The sequence below is a fragment of the Rhinolophus sinicus genome, chromosome 15, assembly GCF_057876585.1.
Source record: "Rhinolophus sinicus isolate RSI-liver-muscle chromosome 15, RSI-T2T, whole genome shotgun sequence".
NCBI classification, from domain to species: Eukaryota; Metazoa; Chordata; class Mammalia; order Chiroptera; family Rhinolophidae; genus Rhinolophus; species Rhinolophus sinicus.
In genome coordinates this window covers 47,423,089-47,448,124 of record NC_142515.1, presented here as the reverse complement: position 1 = coordinate 47,448,124, position 25,036 = coordinate 47,423,089, and the positions used below count along the sequence as shown (strand labels likewise).

The window sequence follows — 25,036 nt, the reverse complement described above, 5'->3', positions numbered from 1 at the left end:
GACGTGCCAATAGCAATCAAGACTCAACTATAACAAGAGGGCACATACAACCCACACAAGGGACGCTCATGGAGCACCTAGTGCAGGTGACAAGGAAGACTGTGCCAGGGCCCCACAGGACACCTACATTAGTCCACCCGGCCAAGACTGGGGGACATAACAGATCTACCCAATACATAGAAACAAAGAGAGGCAGCTAAAATGAGGAACAAAGAAATACGTCCCAAATGAAAGAACAGGAGAAAACTCCTGAAAAAGAACTAATCAAAATGGAGGCAAGCAACCTCCTAGATACAGAGTTCAAAACAATGGTTATAAAGATGCTCAGGGAATTTAGTGAGAACTTCAACAAAGAGATGGCAAGCATTAAAAAGGACATATAAATATAAATCATCAAAAAGAACCAGTCAGAAGTGAAGAATACTGTAATTGAAGTGAAGAATGCACTAGAAGGAATCACCAACAGACTAGATGAAGCAAATGATCGAATCAGCAATTTGGAAGAAAAGGTAGCAGAAAACACCCAATCAGAACAGCAAAATGAAAAAAGAACCCCCCAAAATGAGGATAGTTTAAGAGACCTCTGGAAACATGAAGCATAACAATATTCGCATCATAGGGGTACCAGAAGAAGAGAGAAAGCAAGGGATTGAGAAGCTATTTGAAGAAATAATGACTGAAAACTTCCCTGATCTGGAAAGGAAACACATACAAGCCCAGGAAGCACAAAGCATCCCAAACAAGCCCGCACCAAGACACATTATAATTAAAATGCCAAAGGTTAAAAGACAAAGAGAGAATCCTAAAAGCAGCAAGAAAAAAGCAGTTAGTTACCTACAAGGGAACTCCCAATAGATTGTCAGTTGGTTTCTCAACAGAAACTTTGCAGGCCAGAAGGGATTGGCATAAAATATTCAATGTGATGAAGAGCAAGCACCTACAACCAAGATTATTCTATCCAACAAACTTATTATTTAGAATTGAAAGACAAATAAAGAACTGCCCAGATAAGAAAAAGCTAAAGGAGTTATCACCACCAAACCAGTATTACACAGAATGTTAGAGGAAATTCCCTAAGATGGAAAAAAAGAGAGAGATCAAAATTATGAATAATAAAGTGGCAATAGCTACATGTCTATTAACAATTACTTTCAATGTAAATGGATTAAGTGCTCCACTCAAAAGACATAGGGTGGCTGAATGGACAAGAAAACAAAACCCTTACATACGCTGCCTACAAGAGAATCACTTCAGATTGAAAGACAAACACAGATAGAAAGTAAAGAGATGGGAAAAGATATTTCATGAAAATGGAAACAAACAAACAAACAAACAAAAAGCTGGGGTAGCACAACTTACACCAGACAAATGGACTTTAAAACAAAGGTTATAACAAGAGGCAAAGAAGAACCCAGTAATCCCACTTCAGGGTATTTATCTGAAGAAACCCAAACACTACTTCAAGGGGACCTGTGCGTCCATATGTTCACTGCAGCATTGTTTACAATGGCCAAGATGTGGAGGGAGCTTGGGTGTCCATCGATAGAAGAATGGATAAAGAGGAGGTGGTACATATATACAATGGAATATTGCTCAGCCGTGGAAGAGAATGGGTTCTTGCCATCTGTGGCAGCATGGATGGACCTGGAGGGAATTGTGCTGAGTGGAGTATGTCAGAGAAAGACAGATGTAATGTGATTTTGTTTATACATGAAATCTAAAGAACAAAATAAACCAAAAAAAAACCAACAACAACAAACTCATAGATACAGAAAACATTTTTTTTTAAATTTATTGAGGTGACAATTGTTAGTAAAATTACATAGATTTCAGGTGTACAATTCTGTATTACATCATCTATAAATCCCATTGTGTGTTCACCACCCAGAGTCAGTTCTCTTTCCATCACCATATATTTGATCCCCCTTACCCTCATCTCCCACCCCCCAACCCCCTTACCCTCTGGTAACCACTAAACTATTGTCTGTGTCTATGAGTTTCTGTTTCTCATTTGTTTGTCTTGTTCTTTTGTTGTTTTTGGTTTATATACCACATATCAGTGAAATCACATGGTTCTCTGCTTTTTCTGTCTGACTTATTTCGCTCAGCATTACACTCTCAAGATCCATCCATGTTGTCACAAATGTTCCTATATCATCTTTTCTTACGAAGTTGTGGTATATATACACAATGGAATACTATTCGGCGGTCAGAAAACATTTTGATTGTTTCCAGAAAGGAGAGGGGTTGTGGGTGAGTGTAAAAGGTGAAGGGATTAAGAAGTACAAATTGGTTGTTACAGTCATGGGGATGTAAAGTAAAGCATAGGGAATATGGTCAATAATATGGTAATAACTATGTATAGTGCCAGGTGGGTCCTAGACTAGTCGGGGGATCACTTCTTAAATTGTATAAATGTCTAACCACTATGTTGTACACCTGAAATTGACATAAAGTAATACTGAATGTCAACTATAATCGAAAATTTTAAAAAGTGAAGGGGAACAAGAGGTCCAAATTTTCAGGTATAAAACAAATAAGTCATGGGGATGTAATGTACAGCATAGGGGATATAGTAATAACATTGTGATGGCGTGGTACAGTGTTAGATGGTTGCTGGACTTATCATGGTGATCACTTCTTTAGGTCTGTAAATGTTGAATAACTATGGTGTACACCTGAAACTAACATAATATTGTATGCTAGCTATATTTTAATAAAAATCTTAACATAAAATAAAAATACAATAAAATAAAATACTTGTCTTTTTTGGGAGAAGATATATGTATTAACCTCCCACCCCCATCCAAAAAAGGGAAGGAAGGAAAAAAAGGAAATGTATATAAAAAGATTCATAGGTAAAAAATAGACTAAATAGACATAAAACTAAAATAATAGAAAAAAGTTCAAATATATTAGCAGTTACAGAAATGAAAATGTACTGAACAACAAAGATACTGCCAAATGCTATTTATAAGAGGCATGTCTAATGCCTAAGAACATCTGAGTTGAATGTAAAAGGATGAAAAAAGATATATCAGGTGAACACTTACCCAAAGAAAGCTGGTGAATTATTATCAGACAATACAGACTGTAAAATGAAAGGCATCGTTACACATGGGGTCACTATAAGAATGATAAAAATTCCATTCATAAAGAAGTTTGTTAAAATTCTAATAAATTGGCCTCTAAATATTTAAAGCAAAAATTGTTAGATCTATAGGAAAAAATGTGACAATTCAACATTTTAAGAGGAGATGTGAACATATTTCTGTCGTTAGGTCAAACAAAATCAACAAAGATATGGAAGATTTAAACAATAAAATCAGCAAGTTTAATCTAATAGACATATATAGAAGACTTATCTAATAGAAAACACATATTTATTTCAAGCACCCATAAAATATTTACAAAACAAGCCTACAGGTTTCTAAATAATAAAGTATAGACCAGGAGCTAGCAAACTATTGCCTACAAGACAAATCCAGCCTTCCACCTGTTTTTGTAACTAGTGTTTTACTAGAGCACCACCATCCACACTCATTTACACATTTTCTATGGCTACATTTATGTTATAGAGTAACAGACTGTGTGACTCCCAAGGGCCCTTTACAGAAAAAGTTTGCCAACCCCTAATACAGACCATATTCTATGAACAAGACACAATTGTGTTAGAAGTTAATAACAAAATGATGCATTTTAAAACTTCCTAGTTTTGGAAATTATAAAAGTACAAACTTAAGACTCTTTTAAATAACTAATGAGTGAAATAAGAAGTCATAATGGGAATTTTAAGTATTTAGAACTGGTGGTTAGGACACAGAAGGTAGAAGCAGACCACTGTACTCACTGTAACAATTAGAAAAAAAATAAGCTGAAGAAATTATATTTCTTTTTAGAGGCACTGGAAAGGTATGATTACAAGGAAGTGTAATAGAACTAATTTCCAAAGCAGAAAGAAATTTTTCAAGGTGACTGGAGATTGGTGATAGTATTCCTCTCTGAGGGCATTTTCTAGGTCTGCGCTTGGGTTAGTAGAGATTGGACTTTCAGAGCAGAGGCAATCCCGCTCTGAGAGAGAATGAGAAACCGGCCATCTTTTCACAGCTTGACAAAGTAGAATCTGGAGAAGCCTCAAATGCATAATTGGATTTTCTCACTTGCCAGGAGTCCCCAACAGGAGTTTTGCTATTTGCTGGGCAGTAGAGGAGACTGGGAGCTAATTTAGAAATTCAGAGAAATGTTTCCTGAAATATTACTATGTTTGGGAAAGAGAAGTCTGCTTGAAGGGAGAGCCTGCAATAAACACAAGATAGGCATCACTCTTACAATATCTGAAACTAAAGGTAAACTGACACAGCTCAATATCAGACTGGATTGAAGAAATGAGTCCATCATCTTAGCTGCCTCAAGAAGGAAGGGTTCTTATCTACTTCAGACTCTACAGTTACTATACACAATTACTAGACAGGTACATAGATACATATTAGATACATATATCACACAAAGTAGTAGAAAAATGTGACTCATAAGCAAGAGAAAAAATAGACGATAGAAATAGTCCTATAGCCCTTCTGGGTATTTATCTAAGGGAAATAAAATCATTAGCTCGAAAAGATACCTACACTTCCCTGTTCACTGGAACATCATTTACAACAGCCAAGATATGGAAACAACCTATGTGTCCATTAAAGAAAATGTGAAGAGGGTAAATGGGGTCAAATATATGGTGATGAAAGGAGAACTGACTCTGGGTGGTGAACACATAATGTGAGATATAGATGATGTACTACTGAATTGTATACCTGAAATCTATGTAACTTTACTAACAATTGTGACCCCAATAAACTTTAATTTTAAAAAATGTGTCATCTACATACAACGGAATATTATTCATAAAAAAGATGGAAATCCTGCCACTTGCAACAACGTGGATGGAACTTGAGGGCATTATGCTAAGCTAAACAAGTCAGACAGAGAAAGACAAACACCGTATGATCTCAATTATATGTGAACTCTAAAAAAAAACAAAACTGAATCTTAGATACAGAGAACAGATTAGTGGTTACCAGAGACGGGGAGGGTAGGGAAGTTTAAAAGCTTAACAAAAGTAATGGAAAAGTCTAATAAAGTGACTGTATATAAGATCAATAATAAAAGTCAATTGCATTTCTTTGCATCAGCAACCAAACAATTAGGAACTAAATTAGGAATAAGTCTATGAAAAAAAATAGTGCAAGACCTATGTAGGAAATTACAAAGCTTTTTGGAAAACATTAGAGAAGACCTAAATCAATGCAGAATCATCCCATGTTAATGGCTGGGAAGAAACAACACCTTAAAGCTGGGGTGTCCAAACTGCGGCCCACGGGCCAACTGCTGCCCGCAATCCATTTTTAATTGGCCTGCAGCAAATTCCAAAAATATATTTAGTTTACTTAAATAAACCAGGTGAGGCAATACATACTTCACCTCGAGTGAGTGGCCTGGCTGTTTGTGTATTTTACCGCATATGGCCCTTGGTAAAAAACATTGAAAAAAGTTTGGACACCCCTGCCTTAAAGAGACCATTCTCCCCAAATTGATCTATAGATGCAATGCAACATCAGTGCAATTACCAATAGAGATTTATTTTTGTTTTTGTTTTTTGTGGAATTTAATCATTTATGCCAGTATGTCATCAGTAGAAAAAGCAGGGACTATTTTTAAAAAAAACAGAGCTTGCAAAACTATCTGTATGGGGAAAAAATGAAATTTATTTCTAATCACACCACAGATAAAAATATCATCTCCACTTAGACTGAGAACTAAATGTCAAAAACAAAACTAAAATGTTTTAGAAGACAAAACTGTTAAAATCTTTCTGACTTTGAGGGGAAGGAAAGATTGGTTAAACAAGACACAAAAATGCTTACTTTTTAAAGAAGGTTGAAAATCTTGATAATATTACATTAAGAACTGTGTTAATCAAAACCTAAAAGAAAATAAAAAGACAAAGTAAATGAGAAGATATTGGATGTGCCTAAAATCAACAAAGGACTAGATCCATAATATATAAGGAACTCCTAAAATCAATAAAAAAGAAACAAAGAGCACACTTAAAAATAGACTAAAGCCATAATTAAGCATTTCACAGAAGAAGGAAAACATTTGGTCAGTAAACATATGATAAGATGTTGAATCTCAGAAAAATACAAATTAAAACCACAATTATAAATCACTACCCACCTATTAGATTGTCTAAAATTAAAATGACCGACCAATCCAAGTGTTGACAAAGATGTGGAGAAACTCGAACTCTCATATACTGCTAATGGGACTATAAAATGGTTTAACTCTTTTGGAAAATAGTTTTGTCTAAAAATTTAACCAAATGACCTAGCTATTTCACTCCTAGGCATTTACCCAGGATAAATGAAAGCATATGTCCATAGAAAGACTTGTATAGAACATTCATAGGTGCTTTATTTGTCATAACCCAAAACAGGAAACAGCCCAAATACTCATGAATAGGTGAATGGATAAACAAACTGTGGTATATTCACACATTGGAATACTCAGCAATAAAAAAATGAACTTGCAATGACATGTGTCACAGAATAAATACACTGAGTGAAAGAAGCCAGATCAAAAATTTTTGATGGTGATGGATCTGTTCTTTATCTTGATTGTGATGACGATGTCATCAAAACGTATCAAGTAATGGGGTCGGCCCAGTGGCTCAGGCGGTTGGAGCTCCGTGCTCCTAATGTCGAAGGCTGCAGGTTCGATTCCCACATGGGCCAGTGGGCTCTCACCCACAAGGATGCCAGTTTGATTCCTCAGCTTCCACAAGGGATGGTGGGCAGTGCCCCCTGCAACTAAGATTGAACACGGCACCTTGAGCTGAGCTGCCTCCCGGATGGCTCAGTTGGTTGGAGTGCGGGCTCTCAACCAAAAGGTTGCCAGTTCGAGTCTTCGAGTCCCGCAAGGGATGGTGGGAAGCACCCCCTGCAACTAGCAATGGCAACTGGACCTGGAGCTGAGCTGTGCCCTCCACAACTAAGATTGAAAGGACAACAACTTGACTTGGAAAAAAGTCCTGGAAGTACACACTGTTTCCCAATAAATTCCTGTTCCCCTTCCCCCACAAAAAAAAATCTTTAAAAAAAAAAGTTTAAAAAAAATGTATCAAGTAAATTATATAGAAACAGAAAGCAAATCTATAGTTACCTGAGTATGGAGGAGGAAGTAAGAGGTGGGAAAGAGAGATTGCAAAGGGTCACAAGGAAATTTTTGATGGTGATAGATATGTTCTTTACCTTGATTGTGATGATGATGTCATCAAGACGTATCAAATTATAAACTTTAAATATGTACAGTTTACTATAGGTCAGGGAATCATGTTTGCTGTTTCTTGATTCTAAGAGAACAGAATAATTCCTTTTAGAGAGAAAAATCCCTTTTTTTTTAAGTCAAAATACCTCAATGGTTCTTTTTGGTTGGGAAAGGCAAGGGCCCTTGGGCTGGCCTAGGGGTGTGTTGATACCACAGGAGAGTCACTTGCTCTGTAACACAAAGCAAGAGGAACTTTTTATTTTATGGAAGTTGTCCAGAATTCAGAGAAGAGGCGAATATGAGAAAGAAGTCTCCAGAGAAAATGGAAGAACTCATACAAGGTGGTAGCCAGCAGAGCCTATGGAGAAAGATGACCAGTGAGAAATTCTCTGGGGTGGGGATAGTCATGGAAATTTGTTATCTGATATTCATGTTTAAATTGTTTCTTATTCTGTGAAGTAGTCTCCCTCCACAATCCTCAAACCTTTAGTTAAGTCTGTTCCAGACATTGGACTTGAGTTAATGGTGTTTTAGGGAATCAAAGAGGAAGGAACAGTTCCATACATCAGCCAAAACAGAGAGAGAGGCGGCAGCTGCAGGAATTTTGAGAGCAGTTGAGATGAGTGAGAAGAGAGCTGGAGCAAGAATTAGAGGAACTGGAGGATATAAGCATTCCCTTCAGGAATTGTTGAAATATTATGGTGGGAGATAGGCCAAGCTGTCGTGTGTGGGATGGAGCAGTGAGCCTTTTTATTTGAGAATTAAACTTGGGAACATCCAGTTACTCTTTGAACATACTTTGGGAAAAGCCACTCTCGTCCATGCTAGCTACCACAAAGGGGACTCAAGAGAAACTGAGACTCACATATAGCCTACGATGGGAATGACACCCCCTGGAATCGCCCCTTGTGGTATTAGTGCACCCCTGCTCTTCAGGCCAATGCCTGAAACCACTGTCAATGACCTACCTTTCTTCCCATCTCTCTTTCCTTCTCATATTAAAAACAAAACAAAAAACCCACGAAGATTTTCACTTTCTCCCCTCTTCTCTTCCTGGCTGGACCAGAAAAGAATTCAACTCTTCTCCTCTAACTGCCCTCCTAGTTCACCCCAAATATGAGCTACTAAATCCCTACTTAGTCAACTTCTCCCAAGTCCCTTCCTTCCTCTAAGAAAATCCGATTCACCAGGAATTTCAACTGAAACAGCAAGAAAGGGAATATCAAGACAGTGGGGGTGGAGGGAAGCGGGTGTGAGAAACTCGTCTCCCCCAGTTGTCATTAGCCATCCACATGTCTGGGCAACACCACAAGTCATGTTGATGCTCAGGTTGCTCACACCAATAATAGGATGGGCCCCTAACCACAGCAACAACCGTACACGACTACCTTACACATGTACAAGTGGCTCCCAGCTTATCCACTTGCTACATATGTAGCTTGTGCAGTTCACACCAACTTGTTAGGCTGTTATATTATTCTCCTTTCTCTCAGGAGGAAATCAAAGCTCGGGAAGCATGCCCAACTCTTCAAACCACTGTCTCTCCACCATCTAAGATGCTATCTCTGAATAAGTGCCAGGTCCATGCGCACATTTCAGTCAGCAATTATTAACCTGGGCCACCTTGGTTAAGCCCTCCAGAGTCTATAAACTTTTCTGTGAAAAAGTTACTTCACTTTCAATCACCTCTACTTGAAATTTGGCATTTCCTTCTATTATGAATGTGGGCAACAATAGTGCCAGCAGCAACTGTGACTTTCTGGGAGGAATCACGGACACTTTCACACCTGCGCTGTTGTTGTGAATGTCTCAAAACACTGTTTATATCACCAGGACTTCAAAATGATGGTTATTATTTGGTTCCTGCTGACTCTTGGTACAGAATGCATTAACAAATGAGCACATATATTACTGTATCACCTTTTTATTATTCTAATAACTGTAATTCAATACCGTTGGCTTCCTTGGTAACCCTAGGCATTTTACTTATGCATTTTAAAACATTATTCTGTGAGAAGGATTGCCAAAGGGGTTTATGGTGCATCCTTCCAATCTAAAGGATGCAGGACATGGTTAGAAACTGTATGTTCATCTTGTTTCTGTTTACCATAGTGTATTGCAGATACTTACATGTCTTTCCTTCCTTGCTAGCCTCTGAGTTCTTACAAAGCAAGAATGGTGTCTTATATTTCTTTGGGTCCTCAGTGCCTAGAACAGAACTTAGCATTCATTGAACCATCATTTATAGAGTACCGTGTGTAAGTCTCAAGTCCCATTGGGTAAGGCTCTAGAATGGAGAGATTCAAAAGAGAGCAATAATTCATTCCCTTGTTGGTTTGAGGATTCAATCATTCAATTATAGAACTGTCCAATAGCTACTCAATGCCAGCCACTGTGGTAGGATCTGCAAACAGCAACAAAAATGAGTCTTTCTTCTCAAGGGCACCCATTTAGCTGATGGGAAGACGAGAAAACAAGATTTCTGAAGACAGACAAATGGGAAGGAGGTCACTTGTTCTGTAGAGTTAGGGTAATGGGGAAAATGTAGTTCTAAAATCTATGCTCATTAGCTCTCTCTAGCCAGAAAGTTACAGGGAGAAAGTAACCATAGGACTGGATGTAGATGAAGATGCTCTTCCCAAGAGAAAACGTCTGTGGGGCCCGTTCATGGGGAATGTTTACCTTTGTGGTTGCTGAGCCTGCTTAGCAAACTGAGAAATTAGTTCTCCATCATCCCAGGTGTTTCAGGGACTGACCTGTCCAAAGACAGCAAGATGGATGTCTGCCCTCTCTGCAGTTCCGTCGTGGTTCAAGGCTTCTATGATGCTATCATTCGTCAGAATGTACAAGGTTGCCTGGATACCTGGGGGCTTCTTTCTCTTGTAAGAGACCAAAACTGGAAGGCAAGTTGGCTGGGCGACGTCCTCATCCTGCCAAACGTGCTGAGAGACCAGGTTGTGGGAGAACATGGCGGCGCCGTTACCTGAATCTCTGGGCCAGAGAGACCATCTCTCCAGACGGATGGCAAAGGGAGAGATCCCAGCAGAACCAAGGGAAAGAGGGACTAGGAGCTGGAGGAGTCTTACCAAGGAATGAGAAAACTGGGGACAGATAACAAGGGCAACATGGTTTGGGAGTCACTAAGACAAAATCTGATCAGGTAAAACATTTGGCCAAAGAGACATAACCTCAAAATTCAAAAAAGCTAAATTTAATGAAGTCATACAACCTCTCTCCAAAGAGGTATAATCTTAAAATACAACACAGTTCATTTTGGTAAATCTAGGAACTGCCCACAGCAGTATTTCCATACATGTTTACTAAATGTATGAAGAAGAAATTTCCCAGAGAACCTCAACTCCCTCATCCATCCCCAGCCCTGGCAGGCTTCTCACCCTTATAGATTGTAAGATCATGTAATAGAGTCACCGGGAGTATTCATTCAAATAAAATTTGGATAATCTGTTAAAGATATTATAGAAGATATGCCATATATTTCCCTCTGTTGGTAGGAAGTCTGGACTGGAGGCATGCTCTCAGCAACTTCTGACTCTCTGTGCCCCTTAGTCCACGGCAGAGCCTGAAGTTACCAAGCGAGCCTCCCAGATGAAATATTAATACTTCATGCAAAGATTCTTGGGAAATCAAATATTTTTTATTCATTTACTGGATTTCATATAACCAACAGCTCTTCAAACAACAATCAACAGCAGCGACGCAAACCACATGTAAAATGAAAAACAGTTGTCCCAAACAGTGACACACATATTGAGACACAGAACAGGTGCCCCAAACAGTGACACACATATTGAGACACAGAACCCTCCAGGGTGCTGACTTAACTTCCTTTGAGAGTGAAGAGCTTCCTGCAAGCCTCCCTGGCAATCAATCTTTCTCATCCTGGGGCTGAATACTCCAAAGTCTTTGTTCTCGCTTCACATTTGAAGCCAACATGACAAGTTAAGGACAAGTTAGATTAAGTCTCCGGTTTATTGCAGGAGTCCCTAGCCCCTTGAGTGTGCAGCCCCAAGTAGAGGACCCAACCTACTATAGTGATGGCTGAAGCATACCAGTGGGAGCTCAGCCAGCCAGACCCCATGGGCAGACCGCACGTCCATTGCCAAGGCCAGTGATCACAAGACCCAAAGCCATAGAGAACTGACAGGTCAGCCTCAGCTGAAGGTTTTGCTGGAAGAGGATCTCTCAAGCCACACGCAAGCTTTGATTTTACAAGCTGGCCCACTTTGAGCCCAACTATGCCACACAGAGATATCATTTACTGCCCTTGAAAACCAGTAACAAACTGCTAATACCCAAGAACCTTGGGTTCTCTTTCGGCCGTCTAGAAGGTAGTCAGCAGAATCTTGCCTGTTGGTCCCTGACCACCTTCTCTGCCAGAGGAAAGGCTGGTCGGTATCCAAGGCTCCTCGGGCCTGACCCTGACGGGCTCCTAGTTCTCCTTCTGTGCCTGCTGTAACCTCTTGGCCACAGCAGTGATCAGAGCGGCTCCCTTTCCACTCCCATCTTCTGACAGCATGAACGTCACGTCACAGCGAGGGGCTAATTCTTTCACAGTTTCCTGCAATATCCAAGAAAAGCTATGAAAAAGAGAAAAAAAAACCATCATCAGCACTTGTATATAGAATCAGCATATTATAAATGATTCCAATCTAGTTTGTTCCTTCCTGCTTGTTTCTCGAGGCTCTAGAACAGCTTATACAGCTTCTTCAATAGCTGCTTTAACGTTGCCTTTTATTGAAAGACTACTCATGCCAGAGACTATTCTAGGTGTTTTACATACAAACATCAAAGTGTGACAACAATAATTTGAAAATAATTGTTACTATCTTCACGACATAAATGAGTTGATGTTCAAAAACTAAGAATTTGTCCAAATTTGTACAACTAGTAAGCTTATTAGGATTTGAACCAGGCCTGTCTTTTTCCAAAGCCCACCTTTTTTTGGTTCAAATTTTCCCCAAAGTTTTATTTCAAACTTACAGAAAAGTTGAAAGCATAGTTCATTGAACACCTGTACATCTTCTGCCTAGACTCAACAAAGTTGAAATTTGGCCTTATTTTCTTTATCCATCTATCCATCCATTAATTTCCCCCAAAGCACACAGTCTTAATCACAATGATACTTGGCCTCTCTCAAATCCTTTGCGATAGTAAATCCATTACCATTGACATCCTGGGAATCAGTTACCAGGCTAGTCTGTGGGATCAAAGTGTGTTTATCAGAGGCCTGGGCATCTAGGCTTCGGGTCCTGGGATCCTGGGTTACTATAAGGGTACAGATGGTGGTCATCTCTGAGGGCCATCATGGCAGAGCAGGTTCTGAACCCAACTCTAACACACAACCAGTGGGTAACTCTTGCCAACCACTGAAGCTCCTTGGGGCTCTGCTGGTTAAGGTGGAGGAGAATGTTTGAAGTCTTATTGAAAGCACAGTAAGGATGTTAGCCCCAAACTTCCTGGGAGAAAGGAGAAAATAGCTTGGCAGTCACTGCTCAATCATGTCTTTTTTAAATGTATAATTTAGTGCAGTTTAGTGTATTCACAAAGTCGTGCAACCATCACCACTATCTAATCCCACAACATTTTTGTCATCCTTAAAAGAAACCTCATACCCATAATAGTCACTTCCTATTCACGGCACCCCCCCCCCCCAAGAAGCCCCCAACAACCACTAATCTACCTTCTATCTCTATACACTTGCCTATTCTGGAAACTTAATATAATGGAATCCTATATGTGGCCTTTTGTGTCTGGCTTCTTTTACTTAACATGATGGTTTTCAAGGTTCGTCAAAGTTGTAGCATGTGTCAGTACTTTATTCCTTTTTATGAGTAATATCCCATTGTTCGGATAGTCCACATTTTGTTTACCCATCCATCAGCTGATGGACACTTGGGTTGTTTTCCCTTTTAGCTATTAGGAATAATGCTGCTATGAACATCACCAAAGTTCTTGTGTGAACATGTTTTCGGTTCTCTTACGTACACCTAGGAATGGAATTGCTAGGTCATATGGTAACTCTATGTTTATATTTTTTAGAAACTGCCAAACTGTTTCCCACCAACAATGTATGAGAGTTCCAATTTTGTCACATCCTGATCAACACTTGTTATTGTCACTCGTTTTTATTATCGTCATCCCAGTGGATGTGAAATGGTATCTCATGGTTTTGATTTGCATTTTCCTAGTGACTAATGATATTGAGCATCTTTTCCTGTGCTTACTGGCCACTTGTAGATCTCCTTTGGAGAAATGTCTACTTAAATCCTTGGCCCATTTGTTAATCGGCTTACTTGTCTTTAGTGTTGAGTTGTTTTAAGTGTTCTTTATATATTCTAGATATAAGGCCCTCATCAGATACAGGATTTGCAAATATTTTCTTCCAGTCTGTCTTTTCACTTTGTACGGTGCTTAATTTTTACAGTTCTTAATTTTGATGAGGTCCAATTTATCTATTTTTGTTATTGCTACTTATGCTTTTGATGTCATATTTTAAAACATTACCTAATTCAAAGTCACAAAGATTTCCATCTATGCTTTCTTTTAAGAGTTTTTTAGTTTTCAGCTCTTAAATTCAGGTCTGATCCATTTTGAATTAATTTTTGTACACAGTGTGTGGTAGGAGTCCAATTTCATTTTTTAACACGTGGATATCCAGTTATTGCACCATTGGTTGAAAATAATATTCTTTACCCATTGAATGATGTTGGCATCCTTGTTGAAAATCAATTGGCCATAAGTGTTTGGGCATATTCCTATCTTCTCAATTCTATTCCAACGAGCTGTATGTTTATCTTTAAGTCAGTACCAGACTTGTCTTGATTATTGTCACATTAGAGTAAGTTTTCAAAAAGAGAAGTGAGTTCTTCAACTTTGTTCTTCTTTGAAGATTGTTTTGACTATTCTGAATTCTTTGCATTTCCATATGAACATTAGGAACAACTTGTTGATTTCTGCAAAGAAATCTGCTGGGATTTTGACAGTGATTATTCTTAGTTGGAAGATCAATTCGGGAAGTATCGCTATCTTACTATTAAGTCTTCTGGCCCATTAACATGCGATGTTTTACCATTCATTTAGGTCTTCTTTAATTTCTTTCAATGATGTTTTGTAGTTTTCAATGTACATGTTTTATACTTATTTTGTTAAATTTATTACTATTTTGTTCCTTTTAACGCTGTTGTAAATAAAATTTTCTTTCTTAATTTTATTTTTGGAATATTCATTGCTAATACATAGAAATGTAATTGGTTTTTGTATATTGATCTTGTATCCTGAAACCCTGATGAATTTATTAGTTTCAATTGGCTTGTGTGTGTGTGTGTGTGTGTGTGTGTGTGTGTGTGTGTGTGTGTGTATTCCTTAGGATTTTCTATATGCCAAATTATGTCATCTGCAAACAAAGGTAGTTTTACCTTTGCTTTTCCAATATGGATGTCTTATACTTCTTTTACTTGCCTAACTGCCCTGGCTAGATTTACCCTTGAGATCACACATTTTCATTCTGGTTCCTACAAACCTCTCCTTGAATCATGATTTGACTGAGAGACAAAATCACACACCCGTTTGGAGGCGTCATTAGAGGCAGTACAATGCTGAAGAGCAATGGGAGAGTGGGCGTCCTGGTCTTATTTCTGATCTTAACAGAAAAGCATCCAGTTTTTCACCAGTAAATATGATGTCAGCTGTGGGTTTTTCATAGATACTCTTTACCAGGTTGAGGAAGTTCCCTTATTCCTAGCTCGCTGAGTACTTTTACTTTGAAGGTGTTAGATTTTATCAACTGCTTTGTCTGCACCTATTGAAATGATCCTGTGGTTTTGTTCCTTGGTCAAGTCTTGGTTCAGTGGAAAGGCTTGTAGGAACCACAACAAAAATATGTGACCCCGAGGGGAAAACCAAGAGAAGATACCAGTCATTTTGGACAATTAGCATCATAGGATGGGCTAAGGATCAAGGATTACAATAATAAGTTCATGTATACATTTCAACATGATTGGAAATTTGTATAAGCTTGTTAATACTTTTCCGGTTCACCTAAACAAAATGTAAAACATTAAGTAAAAATAATAGCTTTCATCATTGAAGTTTTTGTGATGTGCCACGCACACTACACACACTATTTAACTGAATCCCCACAACCATCTATGAGGCAGGCATGACTTTTGTCCTCACTTCACAGAGAAAGAACTGAGGCTCAAAGACAGTAAGAAACTGGCCCTAGGCCTGCCAGCTTCTAGGTGGTAGAGCCAGAATTCAAGCTCACATTGCCTGTGAGGGCTCGTAATCTTTCTGTCCACTTCTTCTGAGCTAAGAAAAGTACAACTAGCTCCCACTTGTCAATGCTCTCTGTCATACACCATATTCAGTTCTCAGTAGTCCCCTGTGAGTTTGGGAGGGGATTTGTTAAAAACTGTATTTACTGAGCACTGTGTGAAGCCCTTTCTAGGTATTAACCCACGAAATCCTCAGGCAGCTCTATGAGGTAGAGGTCATTACTGCCTGCATTTTACAGATGAGGAAGCTGGGGTCCATCAGCGACGACGGTGCATCCGCCCACGTCATACCACTAGCAAGCACAGCCACCCGGGCTCAACCTTGTCTGTCAGAGTCACGAGAGTCCACGCGTGGCCTCGGCACCCTCCCACCCCGGCCTGCTCGGGCACTCACTGAGGGTGCAGCTTGTACAGGGTTCCGTCCACGCCCACAGTGATCTTCAGGCGCTCCAGCCCCTGGTCTTCCCTCCTTTTCTCCACGATGGCAGCCATGCCAGCGCCACAGAGCTGGGCCGCCCGGCGGGACACAGCTCCACACACCTCCTTCACCACGATGCTGTCCTCACAGGTGCTGTCCAAGCCGAGCTGCTGCAGGATCCCCCTGACCTGCAGGAGGGCCAGCCGATCGCTGCAGGGAAGCACAGCAGGAAATCAGGACCTGCTTTTTGGGGGCCCTGGATCCTGCCCCACATGGCTCATAGACCTCATCCCTAAATGTCCTAGCAGGAGGGAGGAGAAAAGGATCCGGACAATAGCTAACCTGGGGGTACAATGCCTTAAAAGTTCTGAGACTTAGGAAGTTCTGCCATGCCAGAAAGTCATATCATCTTTAAAAAATAAAGTATAAGCACCTCTTAGGTTCGGCATGTTCCAATCTATTAGCTCACTAGGAGCTATTCTCAGATTCAGCCACCAACACACCAGGTACCCATTTTTCAGAAGAGGAATCGGAGGTTCAGAGTGCTAGAGAATAGAGAGGGATTCAAACACACACCTTCTCACACCACATCTAGGCTCCCCCGCGGAACACACCCGCTTCCAATACTCTGGCCCCATTCAGTTGGAGGCCAACTTTCCTTCCTTTTGACTTTTCCTGATCCTGTGCTTTCTCTTCCCAACTAGACTACATTCTCTTTGAAGGTAAGATTGTATTCTCAATAGCACAGCACAATGCTGTGTACATTCAGTGGGCAAATGAATAATGTATATACAATGTACAATCAGCATCTTAGTAAACGGGAACCTGCGAGGACCGTAAGTACTCGCAGAGCACCACCCTCCATGGGGACAGGTTAGCCTCGAGTCTAGACCCTGCTTATCTCACAGTGAACTTACAGAGCTCCCAAGCTAAACAACATGAAGTTATAGCCTTGACCGTCTCAGGTAACACTTAAGAAAGGAGAGTATTATAAAGAGAGAACAACTGAGAAACAACCTCTGTGGTCAGATAGCGGATTCAATGGGTCAGTGGGGGTGTAGCCAGACAGTAGAACCCTTTTGTAGACTTTAACGATGAGTTTGCATGAGAATATTTAATGCTATGGACAATGTTTCTGATGCATTGAGTGAAAAAATAAATAATAAAATACTATGGTCTTGGTTTGTTTTGGTTTTTTAATAATGTTTGTCCTTGTACAGAAAAAGAGAGCAGAAGGAACTCTGTTCAGATGCTGGTAAGATTACCAGTAATTCTTAGTTTCTTCATTATTCATGTCTTATGAATGAGTAATATTTGTATAGGAAGAATAAAAGTGGGATTTTTTTTTTTGATTTTTTTTTTAGGATATATAAAAATAAACCCTGAAATTCCTTTCACGGTCTAGCCCTTCACAGGTTACCTAGTTCTTTCATGTATGTTCCTTTACTCGATGCTCAGGGCAATCCTTGGGGTTAAGCAGCAGATCAATTATTTATCTTATAAAGAAGAAACTTGGGGTCCAGAGAGGTGAAGCTACTTGCCTCAGGTCACACAGCACAAAAAAGTTAAGTGGTAGAGACAGATCTTAAGCTAAGGCTCTGAGATTGTAAATCCAGGGTTCTTCCCCTGAGAATCACTGTCTCATCCATACAACATGCTTTGAAATGGCCCACAGTCAGCATAGCACCCACCATTTTCCCATTGGCACTAGATGGGTTTGATTTTCTCTTAATTCCACTAGGGGTTTTTGTTTTTGTTTTTAATGCCTGCAGAAATCAAAGCATCCAAAGCAGACACATTTTGTGTGTCAGAAGCAAATATTTCTGGAGGCACATAGCTCCTTTCAACATGCTTTGTCCAGGAACAACTTTCTTTGTATTCAGGCAAAAAGAAAAAAAAAGCAAGGCAAAGATAAATCAATTTGCTTATCTCTTGCACACGAGGGAGACTTTATTTCCTCCCACAGCAAGAAAAGACCCCTCTGGTCACCAAAGGTGATAACTTTTAACTTGCACTTTTGGATATGATGGGTTGAAGACCAGACCAAAAAAAGGATGCCGACCATTTGCTAATCAGCACTTCAAAAATACAAAATCGCTGCTGCTGCTACTGATTCCACCATCTCCTCCTTAGACAGAAGGAATTTCTCTGCAATAGTCTATCTGATTTCCCTCATTAACACGTTGTGTACGGCGGGGTTTAAATCCCTTGTGAAGATTCTCGTGATCCATACGCAACGTGTTAAGTACACTGTTTTCATTTATAAACAGTTTTCTTTTTCCCCCACTGATTTTTGGCTTGCAGGCACCTGGCCAAAAAGACCAGGAGAATTAAATGAATGAATGCAAATTGAGAGAAATTCCAAAACAAAGCCTCTAATAACATCCGGTGCTGGTATGAAAAGCAGTGAAACTGACATTTGTACATTTCTGGTAGTGATGGAAACTGAAACTAGCTTTTTAAAAAAGTGTGTCCATAGGGAAATGCTTCTACTCCTAAGGAAATAATTCATGAGATACAAATGACTATATGTACAAAAAGCATAGTTATGGTGTTACTCAAAAGTGCAGAAATCCATACATTACAAGCTAGACATTTTATACTAAAGGGAGAGTTTAGTCGATTATAGTACAGAAACAATGTTATGGTGATGGAAGGAGAACTGACTCTGGGTGGTGAACACACAATGTGAGATATAGATGATGTATTACAGAATTGTACACTTGAAACCTATGTAACTTTACTAACCATTGTCACCTCAAACTTTAATCAAAAAAAGAAATAAAAGAAACAATTTTACACAATGCAGCCATTTAAAATCATAATTACACCAAAGGGTTGATATGGGAAAATTTCTCTTTCTAGAAGTATCCCAGTTAATAAATGCAGAAGGAGTTGACAGCATTAAATTATCGTCATTTTACAATTTCTAGTGAAATCATAGATCTAGGTAATGAGCGTCAATGACGCTAATATCATAAAAGAGAGACCGACAACTCAGTGTCACCTATGAAATACTGTTGTCCAAAATTCAACACCGAATCTAACATCTGGGTCTAACTATGAGTTTGCAGGAAATAAAAGGAACAGAAGAAAATGCTGGCTGCTGCAATCAGCAAAATCTAGAATATAGGAACCTCATAGGATAAAAAAATATAGTTTCTTCATCAATCACATTACAAAGGGAAACAAGAAAGGGAGGGGAATTCTATTAATTAAAAGAGATTTAACGAACATACCAAGCAAATGCAATGCATGGACCTTGTCTGGATACAGATGCAAACAACTGAACTGTAAAAACCATTATTTTTAGGCAATTTGGGAGGTGGGAACACTGAGAGGGTATTTATGACATGAAGGTTTATCATTCGCTATTTCACGCGTGGTGATGGTATGGTAGTTACGTTTTTCTTAAAGAACTCATATTTTAGAAATATGTTTTGAAATATTTATAGATGAATTAATAGAAAACGTGGAACTTGTTTCAAATTAATCCAGCTTGGGGGTGAGGAAAGCAGGAGTACACAGATGAACCCACTTTGTCCATGAGTTGATCATGTTGAAGATGGTAATGGACACGTTAGGTTCATTTTACTATTCCCTCTACTTTCGTATATGTTTAGAACTTCATAATAAAAAATCAAGAACCAGAATCGTCAATGAAAACTTCCATGAACAAACACTGAATAAACAATATACAAAATGGTATCTGTAAATATGATTACAATCACAAAAATGTTTAAAAAAAAACACACAAAAAAAAACAAACCAAAAATGTTTCAAACATTCAAGAACATGAAAGGGAATATAATATGCAAAATGAAAACAGCTATATTTAGTAGTGAGCATAGGGGTGATTTTTTAAAAAGACTTTTATATGATGGACACATTTTCTTTTCAAGAACAAGAGGATCATTCTCTAGGCTAAGCTAACTCTTGTGTAACAGTTTAGGAACCTTGAGACTCAGACAGGCTGCTGGCCCCTCAGCTGTGTGCACACCCCCGAGCTGTGGTCCTGATGCAGCTGGAGAGAGGCGGCTGCCCCGGGAGGCAATTCCCTGCTTGGTCTCAGCCTCACTGTTTGTATTTTTAAATCTCAAACCTACCCAACCCTCGCATGAGAGCAGAACCCCCAAAACAAGGTGAACCTGATCACACATCACCTTTCAATCTGGGACAGGAACTTGGTTTCAAAGATGCCCCTGGTCCGGAGACGTTCTGAAATCTGCCCGCGGAAGAGGAGACCCTGCTTGGTCAGGTCAATCAGAATCTGCCGCACGATCTCCCCCAGGTACATCCCACTGGTCATTTTCTCATATCTGTTTGTGGAAGAGGGATAGGCTGGTGAGAGGAGGAAACTCAGTGCTGGTGAATGATTCCCAAAAATCAGTGCTGGTGAATGGTTCACAGGTTGGGGTGTGGAAGGCACGCCTTGTTCGGAATGTTTCAGAATGTGCTGCAGGGCAAGAAAAATGCAATGCCTAACACAGCATGATGTGGAAAAGCCAGGCTTTGGAGCCTTTTGACCAGGAGCCAGGTCCCAGCTCTGCCACATATTAATTGTATGACCTGAGCAAGTACTAAGTCATCATCCACGAAACAGGGAGCAAAACACTGAGCCCACAGGACTATTGGGCGGCAAGCATCTGGTGCACAGCAGGGACTAAGCAAAAGTTTGTCCCTCTCCTGGACCCAAAGCCGACTGGCTTTGTGTTACAAATCTGTTCTACTGAAGATTCTTGCTGCTTTATATTGGAAGAAATCTGTTCCACTAGAGATTCTGCTGCATGAGATAACACATTTAAACTGCACACCCCGGGCGTGGCCCAAAAAATGTTAGCTGCCTTTTCCCTTTCTACCAGGCGGGGAGCACACGGCAGGAGCAGGAGAGGAGAACCAGCAGACACAGACAGGTGTGTGTGCCGGTGTTAAGCACAGCGATGCAGAGCTGGAGGTCACTGCCTGCAGCGTCAAACGGAAATCGGAGACTTCAGGGCTGGACTTGTGTTCCCTTCAATGCTCATGTGAAACCACGGAAGCAACACGAAACAGACAAATTATGGCAGCAAATTCAAACGTGCTGCCCCCTTAAACTCTCACTCCAAAATTGTGAGCCTCCAGTGGATTCAGAGATGCAACAAAGTCAGGAGGAACTCACTCATTGAAAAGAGCCATGACACTCAGATGCCCAATTGTGGGATTCAGAGATAAGTTCCCTTCTTTTTGGAGCAATCCCTGCTTCAGCGGGACTTACCACAGGTCACCTGCCTTCCAGCTACAAAGACTGGTGCCAAAGAAAGATGAGAAACCACCAGGGCCAGACTCGCCCTGTCCAAGTCTCTTCCTATATAGTGGTACCTTTCCTATCTGCTCAGCTTCTCCACTTGGCTGTCACTCATCACAGTAAATCTGTATTTCCACCTTATTTTATGTATTGAGACACTGAGTCTAGTTGTGACAAAGACAATACGGCCTGATCACAAAACATGTACCCTCTCGTCCGTTAGAGAAAAAGTTTGCCAACCCTGTTCTAATGGACAGGCTGGGGTTAACTACCAATCCCCAGTGAGAGAGTTCAGTCCCCATCTACTCTCTCTCCTACTCAAGAAGGTATACAAGAATGCAAGAGAAAATGGACTCTTTTTTTTTTATTTTTTAAAGAACAATTCCTTATTTTCAGTATTTTCAGTGTGGTTGGCAATTGGAATACACCTCACAAGTGACTGCGACCCATGTTGGGACACAATATCATGGCTGAGAACCAGGATTCCCATCTTTCACTAGCAGCCACTTCCAACCCCAGAACAACAGAGGTCAGCAACCTGGCAGCCACTTCTTGAAAGGTTGAGAATGTTGACCCCTAAACTGGACCTACTAGCAGCCATCCTGAGAGGGCCCACAGAGTCACCATGTCCCTGCTCTGTGACACCCAGCCCACAGTGAATGGACTTTCCGACAGCCTCTGCCTCACTTCCAAAGCCACCACTAGCCCTTATGGTATCTTATGGTAATTAGAAAAAGGCACCCCTTCTTTTCACTTATTAGAAAGTTGTCATAATATTTTGGTTTCATTCAAATAAGGGAGTTCACTGACATCTGACAGAGTTGTAATAAACATATAAAGCTATAGTGTCTATGATGTGGAAATGGCACCCCCCCCCTTAGGTCCGGGAAAGTCCTATACTGCACAGCCTGCACAAGTGGACACATCCGCCTTCTCACCTCTGTTTGCCAGGATTCAAGGACCCCTCATCCACCTCCTTGTCATACTGGGTCTGGATGTCATCTATGCAGCCATTATCTCCAAATCCTCCCCACTCGGTGTTAATGCACATCTTCCCTTGGTCCCCTTCCACCAGCTCTATGTTCCTTAGCTCCTCCATGTAGCACATGTTGCTGCCGGTTCCTAGAAGGAATCATGAAGAGACTTTAGTCTTCCAGAGACACCACAGGCCTTAAAGAGCAGCAGGGCGCAGTGGGTAGGAATTTAGGCTCAGAGTCAGATACAACTGGGTGTGGATTCCAGCGTTACACTCATTGCTGAGTGACATTAGACAAGTATGTCATCTGTCAGAGGTCCAGTTTCTTCATCTGCCTCGTAGATTTGTTATAAAGAAAAAAAGAAGGCGATGATGTCCATAAGTTTCCTCCACAGAGTAAGTATTCAGTAAATGGCACCTGTGATACCATATCATCATCGTCACTGCCGTCGTTGTCGTCACTGTCATTGTTGAGTGACAGGCACACAGTGAGCTTCCAAGCAGTCACAGAGTTAGCAATCAGAGCTGGAAGCGACCGTGAGGAATCATCTTGGATAAGCAAACGCTTGGCCTCTACAAGCCATCCTTTTCTCCTCTGTCCATGACCTGGCCTCAGAATTATTCCCAACACAACAGTCCAGGCAACTATTATATTCAATTAAACAAGTCTCAACTCTTTGCTCTCCTAGATCTAGCCCAACCCCTCCTACAGATGAGGGAACTCAAGTCCAGACAGAATAAGTAACCTGCCCGAGGTCACAAAGTGGGTAAGAGTTAGAGTGACATGAAGCCTCTTACGTGGCATTGAACACAACTCAGTATGTTCCCATCTTCTTGGTCCACCTGCTATTCACCTCCAGGAACCCCAAACAACTGGAACAACTTTCTCAGATTCTGTCATTACTTAACCTGTGCCTGTCACTTGGAATGCCCTTCATCCTTCTCTACCTGTTCAACTCCTACCTGTCCCCCCACTTCTTAGAGACCATCCCGCTAGAATCCACCCTGGCCCTTAGTCACTGTCATACTTCTCCCAAAACCCCGAAGAGGCCTATCTTGCCTCAGGCCACTCCCTTCTCCTGTCCTAGGTTTCCTTCCAACTCTTCCCCATCCTGTGCACCCTGATAGCCAGAAAAGGCCAGAGAACAGAGGAGGTATATGTTGGAGCCAGCATGAAAATCCAGCTCCCTCAGCACCAGGCCACCATGATCCAACTGAAGTCTCTTTCTTCCTAGAATAATCTGCTCCAAGGCCCTAATCTGAAAATCCCCTCTTCCTATGTCACTCTCCTTCTTCAACAAAAAGGACCATTTTGGCTTGGGACCCTTCATGGAGAAAGATATTAAGTAAAGACTTAGAAATTAGGGGACCTGGAATCCCAATCTTCACTTCATTTCTGCCTTGGACAAAGCCGGCTTCAGAGCCTCAGAATGGAACGATGCCCCCCTCCCCTCACTATGTTACAAAGGAACCTCCAAAGGATCAGAGGTGCATGCCTGCCCACTTACCTGCAATCAGGCCAATCTCACAGTTAGGATCTTCATGAGCACAGGTCATCATGGTCCCCACGGTGTCATTCACAACTGCAACGATGTCCAGGTCAAACTCCTACAAAGGAAACGGTTCTACTGTAAGTAGAATGGTCAAACCAAACAGGCTCAGGGAGGGCAAATCAGCCCAAGGTGTGTATGGGGGCTGGGGGCAGAGGTCAGGGTCACAGGGCTGGGCATAGGCTGGCCAAGCAGAGGGCCTGGGGGAAAGGGGCAAGGTCAGGCATGAGCCTCAACCCCACAGCCTACGTTTCTCCTCTTGATGGCTTCCCTGAGCATGTCCACCACGTCTTCCCCTTCACAGTCAGTGGCCTTAAAGCCTTTGGTCCACTCAATGAGTGTTCCCTGAAAGAAAGGAGGGGACGTTATTTTGAGCAATAGTTTGCGGGGGTCACTACACAACCTCAACATATAATAGGTAGTTGACTGCTAGTCAGATGTGTGTGTTTTTGGCTACGTCCATTTCTGCAGCCCTAACCCTGGGCCCAGAGGCATCCCGAAGCATGGTGCTCAGGCAGGGTCCATTGCCAAATGGAATAATTGTCGCAGTTAGTATTTATCAGGGGTCAACTTATGTTCCCTGGCCATGGCTGCACAGAACAAAGGCCTGGATCGTAGTGATCCCACTTCTAATTTAGCCAAGGACAGATTAAGATGTGATTAAAGGTTAAGCTACAAAATGTTTATCAAAGCATTGTTCCACAGTAAAAAACTGGAGGCGTCCTTTCAGTCCAACAAAATGGATCTATCATCTTGTATTATATACATCCACATAGGAAATGTTATACAGCCATAAAAAAATCATGTTGGAAGAGAACGTTGGACATTAGAGAAAGATGTTCACCATACACTGTTAAGTGAACACACATTAAACAAAAACAGATGGTGAATTATTCTATTATTCTTTTTAAAAATCACACACACACACACACACACGCACACACTTGAATCTGACAAAAGTTCTGAAACAACATATATTCCAAGGGGTTGACAATGGTTCACTCCAGGTACAAGATTATGCGTGTCTATATTTTCTAGTTTTCCTAAAATTAGCCTGTATACGGTTTTTGTTTATAATAGGAGAACTCTGGAATAGGAGAGGTGGCCAGCAGCTCTGATGGTAGAGCCCCCAACCTGTGGCCCGCCTCACCTGAGGCCTTCAGCCCCAGCCCCCGCCTGCTCTCCACTGTCCTC

At 40.8% G+C, this 25,036-nt stretch overlaps 1 protein-coding gene across 1 annotated transcript in view; it reads right to left on the bottom strand.

Moving 5' to 3' along the window:
* Positions 1-10,950: 10,950 nt before the first annotated feature.
* HKDC1 (hexokinase domain containing 1) overlaps positions 10,951-25,036 on the bottom strand; it is a 43,986-nt gene continuing 29,900 nt past the window's right edge. Inside the window, exons 13-18 of the mRNA XM_019731708.3 lie at positions 24,092-24,187; positions 23,801-23,900; positions 22,255-22,438; positions 20,196-20,351; positions 16,009-16,242; positions 10,951-11,915 (exon numbers count right to left, since the gene is read on the bottom strand). Coding sequence (XP_019587267.3) covers positions 11,768-11,915; positions 16,009-16,242; positions 20,196-20,351; positions 22,255-22,438; positions 23,801-23,900; positions 24,092-24,187 — 918 coding nt within the window. The 3' untranslated portion in view covers positions 10,951-11,767. The remainder of the gene's footprint in view (positions 11,916-16,008; positions 16,243-20,195; positions 20,352-22,254; positions 22,439-23,800; positions 23,901-24,091; positions 24,188-25,036) is intronic.